This window comes from Saccoglossus kowalevskii, chromosome 22 (assembly GCF_978046115.1).
Source record: "Saccoglossus kowalevskii chromosome 22, keSacKowa6.1, whole genome shotgun sequence".
Lineage (NCBI taxonomy): Eukaryota > Metazoa > Hemichordata > Enteropneusta > Harrimaniidae > Saccoglossus > Saccoglossus kowalevskii.
The window spans coordinates 22061301-22074832 of NC_140662.1; the positions used below are offsets into that span (position 1 = coordinate 22061301).

At 35.5% G+C, this 13532-nt stretch overlaps 1 protein-coding gene across 5 annotated transcripts in view; it reads left to right on the plus strand.

The window, feature by feature from the left end:
* Nucleotides 1–5001, plus strand: part of LOC100376069 (dual specificity calcium/calmodulin-dependent 3',5'-cyclic nucleotide phosphodiesterase 1A-like) — a 206146-nt gene extending 201145 nt beyond the window's left edge. For all 5 annotated transcript variants that reach the window (XM_085495896.1, XM_085495897.1, XM_085495898.1 and 2 more), the window contains one exon: nucleotides 622–5001. In XM_085495896.1, the coding sequence (XP_085352022.1) occupies nucleotides 622–959 (338 nt within the window). In that variant the 3' untranslated portion in view covers nucleotides 960–5001. The remainder of the gene's footprint in view (nucleotides 1–621) is intronic.
* Nucleotides 5002–13532: the final 8531 nt, after the last annotated feature.

A 13532-nucleotide genomic window follows, 5' to 3' on the forward strand; every position in this document is an offset into this window, starting at 1 on the left:
CGATATTTCTTTTTTTTGTTACCGGGCTCAAGTTGAACATGAAAATAGACTTGCATGCGGAACACTGGGAGATTTATCAATTTCATTCCTTTTATGGAGACATGAATGCTTATTAATTTTTTTGTGGAGTCTTTCAGAGATGTATGCAAATTAATTCCATATATGGGCTGTTTTGTTAATGACTTGCAGTGCATCATATTAAATTTATGCAAATTTTTTTTTTATAAGACATTTATGCAAATTAATGCTTTATATGGACTTATTCGTAAATTAACTTGCAGTGTCATATAGAATATTTATGCAAATTAATTCCTTATATGAGCATATGTTTCAAGAAACTTGCAATGCATTGTTGAAGATTTACTTAAAATATTTTGTTTGATATATAGTAAATACTTCATGCATTGCACTGTAAGAGCTTGACACATCAGAATCATATTATCGTCTATGTTTCAAAGGCAATTTCAATTAGTTAAGTTCTTACTCTGGTAAAAAGTAACACTATTTTTATTGTTCAATTTTTAACCTTCAACTAACCCTTTATTTTTCTGCTTACTGGTATCCATGGCTGCAGAAGATTCTCTTTAATGCAACCTGTTTTTATATATTTGTTTTTACCAGGAAGAAAACCGCAGTTGATCAAAGGCTCTACAGTATTTACCCGCTCTTCATCAGGCATGTCTGTTACATCTGCATTAAAAGTTAACCTTTCTCCTACAGCTAGCCCAACATCCAACTCCTCTAGTTGTTCTTCTCCCTCCATTCCATCAGTTGGCATGGCAACACCATCATCTTCATCTTCATCATCTGTCATTACAGTGAAGAAAAAGAACACAAGTACTTCAGCATTGAAGAATACATCATCGACGAATAGGATGAAGACTCGAAATCTGCAGAATATTTCACTTCGTAGTGTCAAAACTCAAACCAAACACACACATTTACGCAAAATTCCTTAGGAGTTTATTATTTTCTCAATTACAGTTAATCGTATTTATAATTACCTTTGTATTTCAATGAATTTATTTCCAGATATAATTTAATTTCTTAAATAATAAACATGATAGATACGTATATTGGTAAACCCCTATTTTTTATAATTTGTTCATTCCTAACTGCACATAAAATTGCTGTTTAAATTTCATGATGCTTTATGGTTCACGAAAACAAAACTTTTAACAACACTCTCATTGTATATTCACATCGAAAACTTGTACAAAATACACTTTATTGTTTTGTTTTTTTAATATAAATGACTTTTCAGGAAATTGGTTTTGTATAACCTGGCATGAATGAAGAAAAATGTTTCTTTGTAATATATTTCTGTGACTGTTTCAAAGTTCTAGGAGATATGCAGGTGCCCCTCACAACATTATTTATAATCATAATGGATATGATATTACCCATGGTGCATTGCTTTGTATTACAAGGAACATTTTGAGCTGATACTCATCCCCTCTTGTTTATTCTGCTCATTTCAAGTTATATTTATATAAAACTACATTTCATATAGTTGTCACTACAGTTGGAATTCACTTGAAAATTTCCCCGAATACATAAATTCTGTTTTTTTTTTATTTTAATTAAAAAATAAATCCAATTTGAACATTTGGGGTCATGGGGTCTAACTGGGTATCTAATTTTTCCATTAAAGTTCATAGTCAAATTATCTCTATTAGAAAATATGCACAATACATAAATGTTACTATAGTTTTTATAGAAACATTTGGAAGTATTTCAAATGCACCTGATGTACTTCTAAATAAAGGACAGTATTAAGATTTCTTTGACATTTGTACTGTTTTTTCTGGAAGCTAATCTCCCGTAGAAGCTCACATAAACCCAGAATTATATTTATTGTATTCTGGATAATTAGAATATGACTTGTTTTCACAATAGACAGTCTTTGTCATTTACATGAATGCACGTACCAATAAGAAAGGAAGGCACAAGAATGGATTTACATTTCTTCATTATTGATCTATTTAACCTTGACCCTGCTCCTAGGAACGTGGTTAAAACAAATCATTTTAGTCTGCGTAGCTCTCTTTATTTTAAAGATGCAATGTGGACAATACTCTCGTATATATTTTTAATAGTGTTGTTGTGACTTCATAAACTTAAAGCGGGGGAGTCGTCACATGCGCATGCGTCAGATGGCCATAGCGTGTAATTGTTTTCAAACAAGTGTCTACTCATGAGCCTTTGCGTTTTCAGCGTGTTGTTATTGTCATTTGGGACTCAATTCCTGCGTGTGTGCAGGTGACGACCCTCTCGCTGTAAAATGTTGCGATTGCAGGACACACAATCGTATTTGTTAGATAAAATATCAGAACCACTATTATGCATGCCCTGTGATTGTTATATGTCCGAAAACAACCAGGGCACATACTTATTAAAGAATTACATTGTGAATATCAGACGAATATCCAGAGTTGTGCTAACAAGAACTGCATTTGCGTTTCATAATAAATCAGTCCATATATTCATCACCACAAATTATCAAACAAAATTATTACAAATTCCTGCGTCCATATTGCATCTTTGAAGTATATACATGAAGCCACATTGCTAAATAAATACATGATATATAGAAATGTGACAGGAAACTTAATGTTAATCACGCCCTGCTAAAAGTATTGTGCAACATTTTGTACATTTTTGTTTATTTTTCCATAATTTGTTGTTGTTGTAGACCTTGTTTCTCATTGTTTACAAGTATCATGGCTTTCTATATTCTTTTTGCCCTTCCCTATTCATCACTACATATATATATATATATATATATACAAAGAACTGCTTTTATTTAAATTGAAAGATATAATATGTAAACTATTTGAAGTTTACAAAACATTTGATACCTCTTGAAACCCAATTCCTTTCAGCTTAACATCTCTCTAAACTCAACACCTCTAAACTGAACATCTCTTTAAACCCAATGCCCCTAAGCTGAACATCTTTCTGAACCCAACACCTCTAAGCTGAACACCATCTAAACCCAAATCCTCTAATCTAAACACCTCTCTCTAAATCCAACACCTTTCTAAGCTGTACACCCAATGTCTCTCTAAACTCAATTCCTCTCGACTGAACACCTCATAAGCCCAATAGCCTTTCTAAACCCATCATCTTTCTAAACCCTACACCATTTTCAACCCAATACCTCTCTAAGCTGAACACCTCTCTTAACCCCATGCCTCTAAGCCCAATGCCATTCTAAACCCATCACCTCTCCAAACCCTACACCTTTTTCAACCCAATACCTCTCTAAGCTGAACACCTCTCTTAACTCTAAGCCCAATGCCATTCTAAACCCATCACCTCTCCAAACCCTACACCTTTTTCAACCCAATACCTCTCTAAGCTGAACACCTCTCTTAACCCTATGCCTCTAAGCCCAATGCCATTCTAAACCCATCACCTCTCCAAACCCTACACCTTTTTCAACCCAGTACCTGCTTCTAAGCCCAATGCTTTTCTGAAACCATTGTGTCTCTAAATTCTACATTGTTTTCAACCCAATACCTCTCCAAACCCAATATCTTGCAGTGTTCAACACTTTCGTAAACTGAACACCTGATTAGTATTCATTATTTCATATAGTTCAGCTTAGCCCTGAAGTTTAGTTGCACAGTTTTCTAACATAAAAGTTTTCTAATATAAAATGTGCAATTCCCAAATATCTCAGATTATAAAATATTCAGGTTTTTATGGTCTCCCTACCTCCATCTCAACAATAGCAATGTTTATCGATATTTATATATGCACAAAAACACGCACATATGGCCATTTAACACGTCTGCTATGTGTTTTTATTGGTATATATTGTCCCTGGCTAACTTGTAGCTCTCGTAGATAAAACTTAATTTTCTCAAGATAAACGGTCCTCCAAATGCTAAAAAAATTATCTTGTGGACTTTACCTGTGGGCAGGAAAACAAAATCCTGACTTTTAGCATTCAAATTAATTTGCATGAATAAAACTACTATTCAACAATAAAAGCACTTCGCTCACATAAAGAAAAAAAAACAGGATTTTTGTAGTTCTCTTTTGAATATAAACATTGAATTTTTTGTTTCTATTATGTAATATACGTTTGGTTCATTCTTTCTAGAGTATCATCACCAGTTGGGATTCAACTTTTGTACAATAGTTTGAGCTTTCAAAAGAAGAGAAAAAAAAAATCATATTGTAAATTGTGTCAATAAAAGTTTACGAATCATGAATTGTATCTGTGCAGGAAAAGATTCTACAGTTGATGAGGGGCCCCTCCATGTAATGCCACCACCCCCTCCAGGCAATGGTGCCTTCTGAAAACTGTTTTGCTGATCTACATACCCAAGTGATATTTTTGTTTGTCGGTAGTGTAATTGAAACTGTTAGAATGTAAGGTGCGGACTGGCTTCACGACACATGTGATTCTAGTCTTATCCAACCACTTGGGTTTTAAGAGGTTCAGAAACAATGATTGAGAACTTTTACAATTGTATCTACAGAAATATTTATTTTGAAAATTTTAGAAGGGGCTCTTGTAGCATAAACCAGTACATATTTGGGAGAGAATCTTGTGAGATAAACGTCTCAAGTTGTTTATGTAAATAGTTAACTTAATCTAGTAAGATTTCTTTCATTTTCATGTATTTGCTTCTGATATTGTTTATTTGTGTCTGGGATAGTGCAAAATTTGGGGTACCAGATACTTACAGTAGCTCTGCCCCCACATTGAATGTTGAAGACCCCTCAGTCATGAATCTTTTTTGCAGTTCCCCTAGTTATAAATGAAAAAAAAATGTCTAGATACTGTGGAATGCTTTTCCTGCTGAAACAGTTTTGTACCTTTTTCTGATTCATTGACTAATGGAATTAATATTAGTAGTATCAAAGTGTTAGTAATACAGAGATTATTTTAGAGTTCTTGGTTTCTGTAAAATATTTGTAACTGGTACCTACAGATTATGTTATTTTATTTCATTATGAATAAATAAAAATGAACACCCTAAACTTCAGTGGTTGTATTTATAACATGCAGTTCTTTCCAGACTTGATGGAGGTTTAAACCAAATTGAAAATCAAATTTCTTTTCATACTCCCCAATTTTGACTGTGTGACCCCAGATGTTTTTAAATCAGTTGTAATTTACCTGTTTTCAAAGCTGTATTTTTATTCAGATCAATTTAGCATTTTCCATACACTTCAAAATCAAACGTAAAATGGCGTCAAAACATTGCTATAAAAAAAAAGAAGTTCAATATCGAATAGTTTGATTTTTGCTGAAAATCTCTTAATTATGTCGAAGAAAAGCCAGAGACTTCACAAAAGATTTTATAATTTTGGAATTGTAAATAAAAACAATATATTTGCATGCTGCCATAGCTGGGTCAATCTATATCTACTTGGCATATTGAGTACATTGCATTGTGGGAAAAGCATTTCCATTTTGAAGGAAAGGTAACATTTGTACAATGCATTTTGGGAAATAAATTCCCACTAAATACAAAGTAAAATATCAATCTGATCCTGATCCAGTGCCTCTGGAAACCATTTCAAATTCCAAAACAAAATAATGTTTATTTAGAAAAAAAAGTAATTATCATGGTTCCAAAGAATAATTCTACTTCAACATGTGTTCGAGTCTGAATTGTTTAAAAAACAATGTGTATAACTGTGAGTGTATTTCAGCTTGTTTAAATGAATGTTTGAGATTAAAATGAACAGCAGAAACCTGAGGGCATTGTAAATGTTTTATAAATATACATTTTTATAAATCAAAATGACTGTTAGAATTCCAAATGACCAATCAATTTAAATAAATTAAGTTAATTCAATATTATTTTAAATTAAGTAAATTCAATATCCAATCAGCAATGGGCTGTTGCAGATGTTGTGTCACATCCATGTATGACTGAAGACGTGTACATGTGTTGTCAATCACAATTACATATTTGAATGTAAAAAGATGCAGTTTACCTGACAGGTATTTTAATTAGTTAATTAGGAAACCAAGATGACCTCCCTTGTCCACAAAACTATATGTTTTCGGAAAGCTTATTGTATAAATTTTAAAATGTTGTTAGTATTTTTTTTATGGACACTGTAGTTCGAAATATGCACAAAAATGTGCTTTTTTGGTCAAAAGTGATTTTAAAAAAATTAGCTTCTAAACCATGCTTCTGTTTCCTGTCAAAATTGGTTTGTGGGTACATCTGTTTACTATGAAGAAAGTGTCGTCTTGAAAACTGTCTACCAATTGTCAATTTTGCAGGGCAGCAGCCCAAATTTCACTACTTCAAGTTTATGCATAAATTAACACTCAGGCTAGTTGTCTGTACGATTGTTGTAACACTGTTCAACCAAAAACAATGCCCCGACGGCGTTTTGAAGCCAAATACATTGTCAATCATTTGTGAAAATTTCAAAACAAAAGGTCAAAGCATCTAGGAGCTATTTTTTAAAGTTCTGGGATGTGCACTAAAAAGAAGCTGAGATAATTGCTAATTTGCATAACAATTCATTCAGTAAGAAGTTTGCTAATGCTCATAATTAAAATGGCTGTGACAGTTCCAAATTTAAATGTATTATCGTTTTGTTAAAAGTTAAATATAGTGCGTAATATGGAGATCCCGTCATTTCTTTTTTCACCATGTTTCTTTTTTATTATTTATGTACAGCCTTGCTAAATCTTGCTAAGCATTTAAAGGAGAGAATGTTTGCACCTGTTATCTATATTTTAAAATCGTTTTTGAGTATGTTCCACTATTCACAATTCTACAACATTTTAACAGTCTATAGCCAAGACTGTTTGGATAATAAAAAGCAAAAAAAAAAAATTTCACTCCCAAGTGCCCACAAACCTGCATCTCTACCTTAAATATTTTTTCATGTATTCGTTTTCTGTCATTCACTGTATACAAAACAATAACAGTAGGACATGGTTTATCATCAGTAAAAATGTTATGCCGATAAATTGCAAATTACATGGACGTATCCTTGGGTATACGCACTTAGCATTTACTTTATTTCTACTTTCTATTTCTATTAATAATAATGCTATAAGTGCAATGAGGACGAAAACATGTAATTTTAAAATTCAATTTTGATACTGTATATCGATAGATACATTGGACTGATTTATCGTGAATTAAAAACCAAGTATCAGACATCAGAGTTTTTGTTCTATGAAACAATGGACTTCTCTATTAAGGGGGGTAGCTAGTACAGGTTACAGGAAATAAAAAAGGCAATTTATGTTTTTACAGGAAAAATAAAAGTTCCATGTACAGTAAAAAATAGGTTTTTACACTTTACAGATAAAGCAACTTCCTAATTACATTTTTATAATATATTTGATAATTTGTGTTAAAGAATCAAAATTGGAGATTGCGTAACGATTACGACATTTACGGTAATGTTGAAAATGCTTAATACGCTTACACAAAATAAGATGTTTGTACAAATTACGGACGAATAATATAGCTGATTACATTTTACTCCTTGCTAATGTCTACGAATTTACGTTTTTTATTTATTGAAATTACATTATTACGAGAATAAAAACAATTGATTACAGCTTACGAAAATACCCCTTGCCGACCCCCCTATTAAAGCGCGGTGGTCGTCGCGCAGCGCGTGTTCGAATTTCATGTAAATAAACAATGTATTTTACACACGTTGTTTACGTCGCTATGAGTCCCATATCGAACAGGACGCGGCGCGACGACTGCCGCCCTTTAAGTATTGTACTGGTGGTCTTGGTACGTTTTGGTTCACTGCACATGCGTATTAGTAGATTTGATTTGACACAAGTTTCCGTCCAGCAATTTGTTATGATGCATAGTTCACACTTGCAATTTGTTACGGTGCAGTTTCACACTTGCAATTTGTTAAGGTGCAGTTTCACACTTGCAATTTGTTATGGTGCAGTTTCACACTTGCAATTTGTTACGGCGCAGTTTCACACTTGCAATTTGTTAGGGTGCAGTTTCACAATTACAATTTGTTACGGTGCAGTTTCACAATTACAATTTGTTACGGTGCAGTTTCACACTTGCAATTTGTTACGGTGCAGTTTCACAATTGCAATTTGTTACGGTGCAGTTTCACAATTACAATTTGTTACGATGCAGTTTCACAATTACAATTTATTACGGTGCAGTTTCACAATTACAATGTGTTACAATGCAAATGAAAAACCAGGAAAGAAAGGCACCGACATGTTAGTACAGTGGATAATAGCATAAAACTATGTTTACACGAGTAGCCTAAAGTCATACACTTATTTTATCGAAATTGACATAAATATCAACGAAACTTCTAGGTGTATTTTCTTGCCAGACATTGGTCAGTTAAAGCGCGGTGGTCGTCGCGCAGCGCGTGTTTGAATTTTATGTAAACAAACAATGCATTTTATACGCGTTGTATAATAATAGTAATCTTTATTGAAACCGTATTCCAGAGTGGGATCTTAGATGAAAATACAATAAAGTAACAAAAAATAACAAACAAACAAACAAACAAAACACATGAGTCCCATATCGAACATGACGCGGTGCGACGACCGCCGCCCTTAAACGTGATCATTACCAGCTGTTGAACGTACATTTCATTGGTTCGCCTGTAGATCAAGCAGTTCGCGGTGCAGCATTTGAACTGGGCAGTAGGCACCTAATTGTTGTGTATGGATTTGATAAGTCAGATCTTTTTCAATTATCTTTATGTTGCCGACCTGACTTGCAAATAAAAACAGGGTTATGAATAATATATATGACATGTTCTCAATACTGGTGTAACTACTGATACAAGTTGATGATCACAGTGAATTAAATTCCACTATGATTACGGGCATCATTAAAAATGGTGGCATTGATGATATACTCGGAAACAGTAAATACAAAATAATTATTTTAATTAATTTATTTTCAAAATTCCTACGGCTTTTTATCTGCGTTTCATAGCTAAATCACAGTCTCTCTGTGATAGAGGGACTGTGGTTGAACGCTATATATAACAATCATTTTGATTTTTTAAAGATTCAAGAATTTGTTAGCAGTCGGCGGGGTAGGGTGGGATATACCAGTACAATTGAATTGATATTGTAAAACTTGCACGCACGTCGTTTTCTTCCAAGTTTACGCAAATACGCAAACAACGATCACCAAAAAGCTAATAATTGCATGTGAGCAGAAATCACATATCTTTCTAGTTCCATGATAATGTTGAATTGACAGTAAATATCCAACTTGTCCAAAATAACATGTGTCAGCTCTTTTTTATAACATCCTAATATTAGCGTAGACAATCCAAATTACTTGTTTAGCAACATTTTTGCAACTTACATTGATCTTTTGTAAGCAGTGTATTCTGTATCAAACCATGTGCAATCAACACGTTTGACGAATGATCTAGAACAGCTGGTATATATTTCACTGAGATAAAAAACACGGTGTTTTGTTGGCAATATACAACAATGTGTATCAGCGTACTGAGTGTGCGCTAAATTTATAATGATTATCTGCGTACGTATCGAGACTTCAATGTTATGCCCTCACGCGGCTTACAATAAAATTCTATTGTTTTTATTTTTTCTTTGTATAAAACATACAGCATGTGCAACGAAATCCTTATTTTCGGAAGATCGATGATATAATTTTCAAATTAATAATTTATGCTTGTTCATCAGAATTTACAAATTGAAATGGTTAGAAGAAGAAAAAAAAATCATTCAGTTAAGTAATAGTCTGAATACATCCATAAATATAATAGTGGCTTGAGTTCTTTAATAGTAAAAGTAGACAGTATGTGCTCAGTAATTGTGTATAGTGGAATTGTGTGACAAGGGAGAAGTGTTTTCAAAAACCAAAGTCCCCCCAAGTCAAAATGTTTTGCTCGCCCTCTATCGGCAGCCTTTCGTTTCTGTCATTATGCTAATTTATCATATGCAAATAACTTCTTGACAGACCGGCATGGTGATGGCGGCGTGAACGGAAAAAAGTAAAGTACGCATCAATTTTAACCGAAGGACTTGAACACGTTCTCCAAATTGTACATTCACTAGAGGTTCATTGTATCGAAGGTCAGTTTAAGTGAGAATGGAGCGATCTGTGAGCGTAGTTTTGGACGAAGGGGCTTGTATTTCTGTGTACATCACGTCAGTGAAATGCTCGTTGGGGGTATGTCGTTTTTGGGCCCAGTGCGATACTTCGTCCGCTACTCAATTCCAAACATTGATGGATAACTGCCAACAATTCATTGAAAATGCCTCGTGTGTGGTAAATGAGAGATCTCTTGATATCGGTGATTTGTGTTTCGCAAAATATTCAGATGATTCGAAGTGGTATCGTGGCCGAATTTGTGGGTGTTGCACAACGAAGGGTTACTTCAACGTAAATTTTATCGACTACGGAAATTCAGAGCGTATTCCATTTTCGGACATCCGATTTGTGGAAGACGTTATGGTTGCTGGCCCCTCGTCCACACAGCCTGCCCAGGAGATTTTATTCGGAACACCGGCCCTGGTAACCGAGTGTATATTAGCTAATATCGAGCCCGTTGGTGAGTGGGATTGGGACGAAGCTGCCGTCAGTTACTTGACTGAGTGCTTGGAATACGAGGAATTTACTGGCACGGTTTTGAAAGCAAGCGGGAACGCAGTCCTCGTTCAGTTGAATTTTTCCAATGGTGGGTCGGTGGCAGATCAGATGGTTCAGTTAGGGTTTGGAAAGTCATGTGACAACAGTCATATTTTGCTGGACACTTTCAAGAGATTGGAACTACCGGTTGGTTATGAAGATGATGTCTGTATGGCATGTTGCATCTCCCCTGAACTGTTCTGGGTGTATTTAAAATCTGCCCCAATTGATGAAATGACTGCAAAAGTTAGTACCTACTATAGTGGCCTACGTGAAAAAGATCATGAGCTGCAGCCAATCAGGAAAGGTACTCCGTGTATTGTCAAGTACTCAGGAGATGAGGGATTCTACAGAGCAGAAGTTGTTGAAGTATTGGACTACGAAAAATGCAGAGTCCAATTTGTAGATTTTGGTGACTCTGAAATCACTTCTTTCTCCAATATCAGAGAAGTTCATTATAGTTTTTTGCAAACTCCGGTTGGTGCCCTGGAATGTGCATTAGATGGTGTTTCTAGTTTAACTAAAGAAGCAGCTGTGTCTTTGGCCAGGTTAACTGTCGATAAAAACGTGAAAGCAGTTGTAGACTCAAAAAATCAGAATAAATTATTTGTCCACTTGTACCATGTCCATGATAATACCGCAGTTGATATTGCTGATATAATGGTCCGAGAGAAACTGGTTGAATACTCTCCTGCTGAGCCACGATGCAAACAAATTAAGCTGGAGACTTTGCAGTTAAAACTTTGGTCCTACCATTCTGTGTATGTCACCCATGTTGATGATCCATTCAATATCACTTGCCAGCTGGCTTCTAGCACTGGTGATATCGACGCTATCATGAGTGAACTAGCAACAGCTTGTGGACAAGGAAACACAACAAGTTTACAGTCTTATGAGATCATGACCCGGTTTGTTTGCTGTGCAAAATATGCAGTGGATGGTGAATGGTATCGAGCAGAAATAACTAAAATTGTTGATGTCGATAAAGTAGAAGTGAAGTACATAGATTTTGGGAATAAAGAAATTGTTTCAATATCGCAACTCCAGCCTCTACCTGACAACTGTTGCCAGCCAGTCCAGGGAATCAGCTGCAATCTTGCCTATGTGAAACCGTCTGCCGGTGGGTGGTCTAAGGCCGAGAAAGATTGGTTATTGGATGCAAGTGATGGTTTTCTACTGATTGCATACATTATCGGGATTGACAAGAATGGGCGATACTTGGTGGAATTATCAGAATCCCAAAATGTGATCAATATGAAAATGCGTGAGAGATGGCCACTAAAAAACCAAATATCAGACATCACTGCAGAGGCACAGAAGGTAATCGAGAAAGTAGAGTCACCTGTGGTCCAGAAAGAAGAAACAAAACATGCTGATCATGTGCAAAAGACAGTAAATCATGCTCCTGAGATTGTAAGTGTGGAATTAAAACAACCAGATATTCAACCAGGAACAAGATTGTCGGTATTAGTCACAACTGTTATCACTGTTTCCAGCTTCTACTGCCAGCTGACTAATCATATTGATTTACTACAAGATAAATTGCAGAAGTTTTACACTGCCCTCACGCCATCTGATTTGCGATTTACTGGCAAGTCGGTTTACTGCTGCGCACGTTTCACTGAAGATGATAGCTGGTACCGAGCACAAATTGTGAAAACTGACAAAACTGAAGTTGAAGTTCTATACGTTGACTATGGAAATAGTGAGAAGTTGCCCATTTCTCGACTGAAACAACTGACGGCGGAGTTTGCTGTGGATCCTGTCCAGTCTGTGTTGTGTTCGTTAACAGAATGTGTTTATCGAAGTCTTGCAAGTATCCCACCTGAGAATATTGCTACAGAGTTTCAGAAATTGGTTTCACATCGTGAAATGTGTGCAGTAGTGCTGAGTAAAGTACTCGATGGTCGGCTTGTGGTAGAGCTTATTGACAGTGAATTAGGCCTAGATATTGGTTCCAAATTGGTGGAGAGTTTTGGATTGCAAAGGGCTGGTACACCACCATCACTTCAAATGAAGAAATCACCAACGATAGTAAGATTTTCTGAGTCAGATGAGAGACAACTATCTCCAGTGCCAATAGATCTTGATTTCCAGAAAATGAAAATGAAGGTTGGATGTCGAGAAGAAGTTCTTGTTACTCACTGCAGTGATCCGGAACACATCTGGTTTCAAGTTTTGGAATATGATGCTGATCTTGGCCAGCTGATGGTTGATATTGATAAGTATTGCACAGGTACATCGCGGGGAAATAATTCTGTAGCATGCGGGCTGGGCGTTATTTGCCTTGCACAATACACAGAAGATGACCAGTGGTATAGAGCAGTGATTACTGGCGTTCGTAAGAAGGGAGATGTCGAAGTACAGTTTGTTGACTATGGAAACACGGAGATGTTGTTACAAGCTAGATTGAAACCGATAACCAAACAGTTTTTAGATCTCCCTGCCCAGGCAGTTCGTTGTTCGATTATGAGGGATGTACAGACTACAAATATAAATTGGTCTCCAGAGCAGATTAAGCAGCTGCAAGACATGATCCTGAATAAAGTATTTACAGTCAGTATTACTCAACATGATGAGGTAGAAGATGCATACTACGTTGAATTGTATGATGAAGCGCAAATGTGTATCAATCGTAAGTTCAAAGATTCGTGTATGACCCATAACAAGATGTTAGACAAACCACAATCTGCAGTAACCAAGTTAGTTGCTAACGGTTACCATGATACACAAACAAAACCACCTACTATTGACCAGCCTTCGAAGAAAACCATGTCATCGGTGATGAGATGTGAGATGGAAACTCCTTATATTCAACAAATACTGGAAGAAGGGTCCTACTATGATGTGTTGGTATCGTATATAAATAGCCCAAGTCAGTTTTGGTGTCAGATGTGGAAACACGTT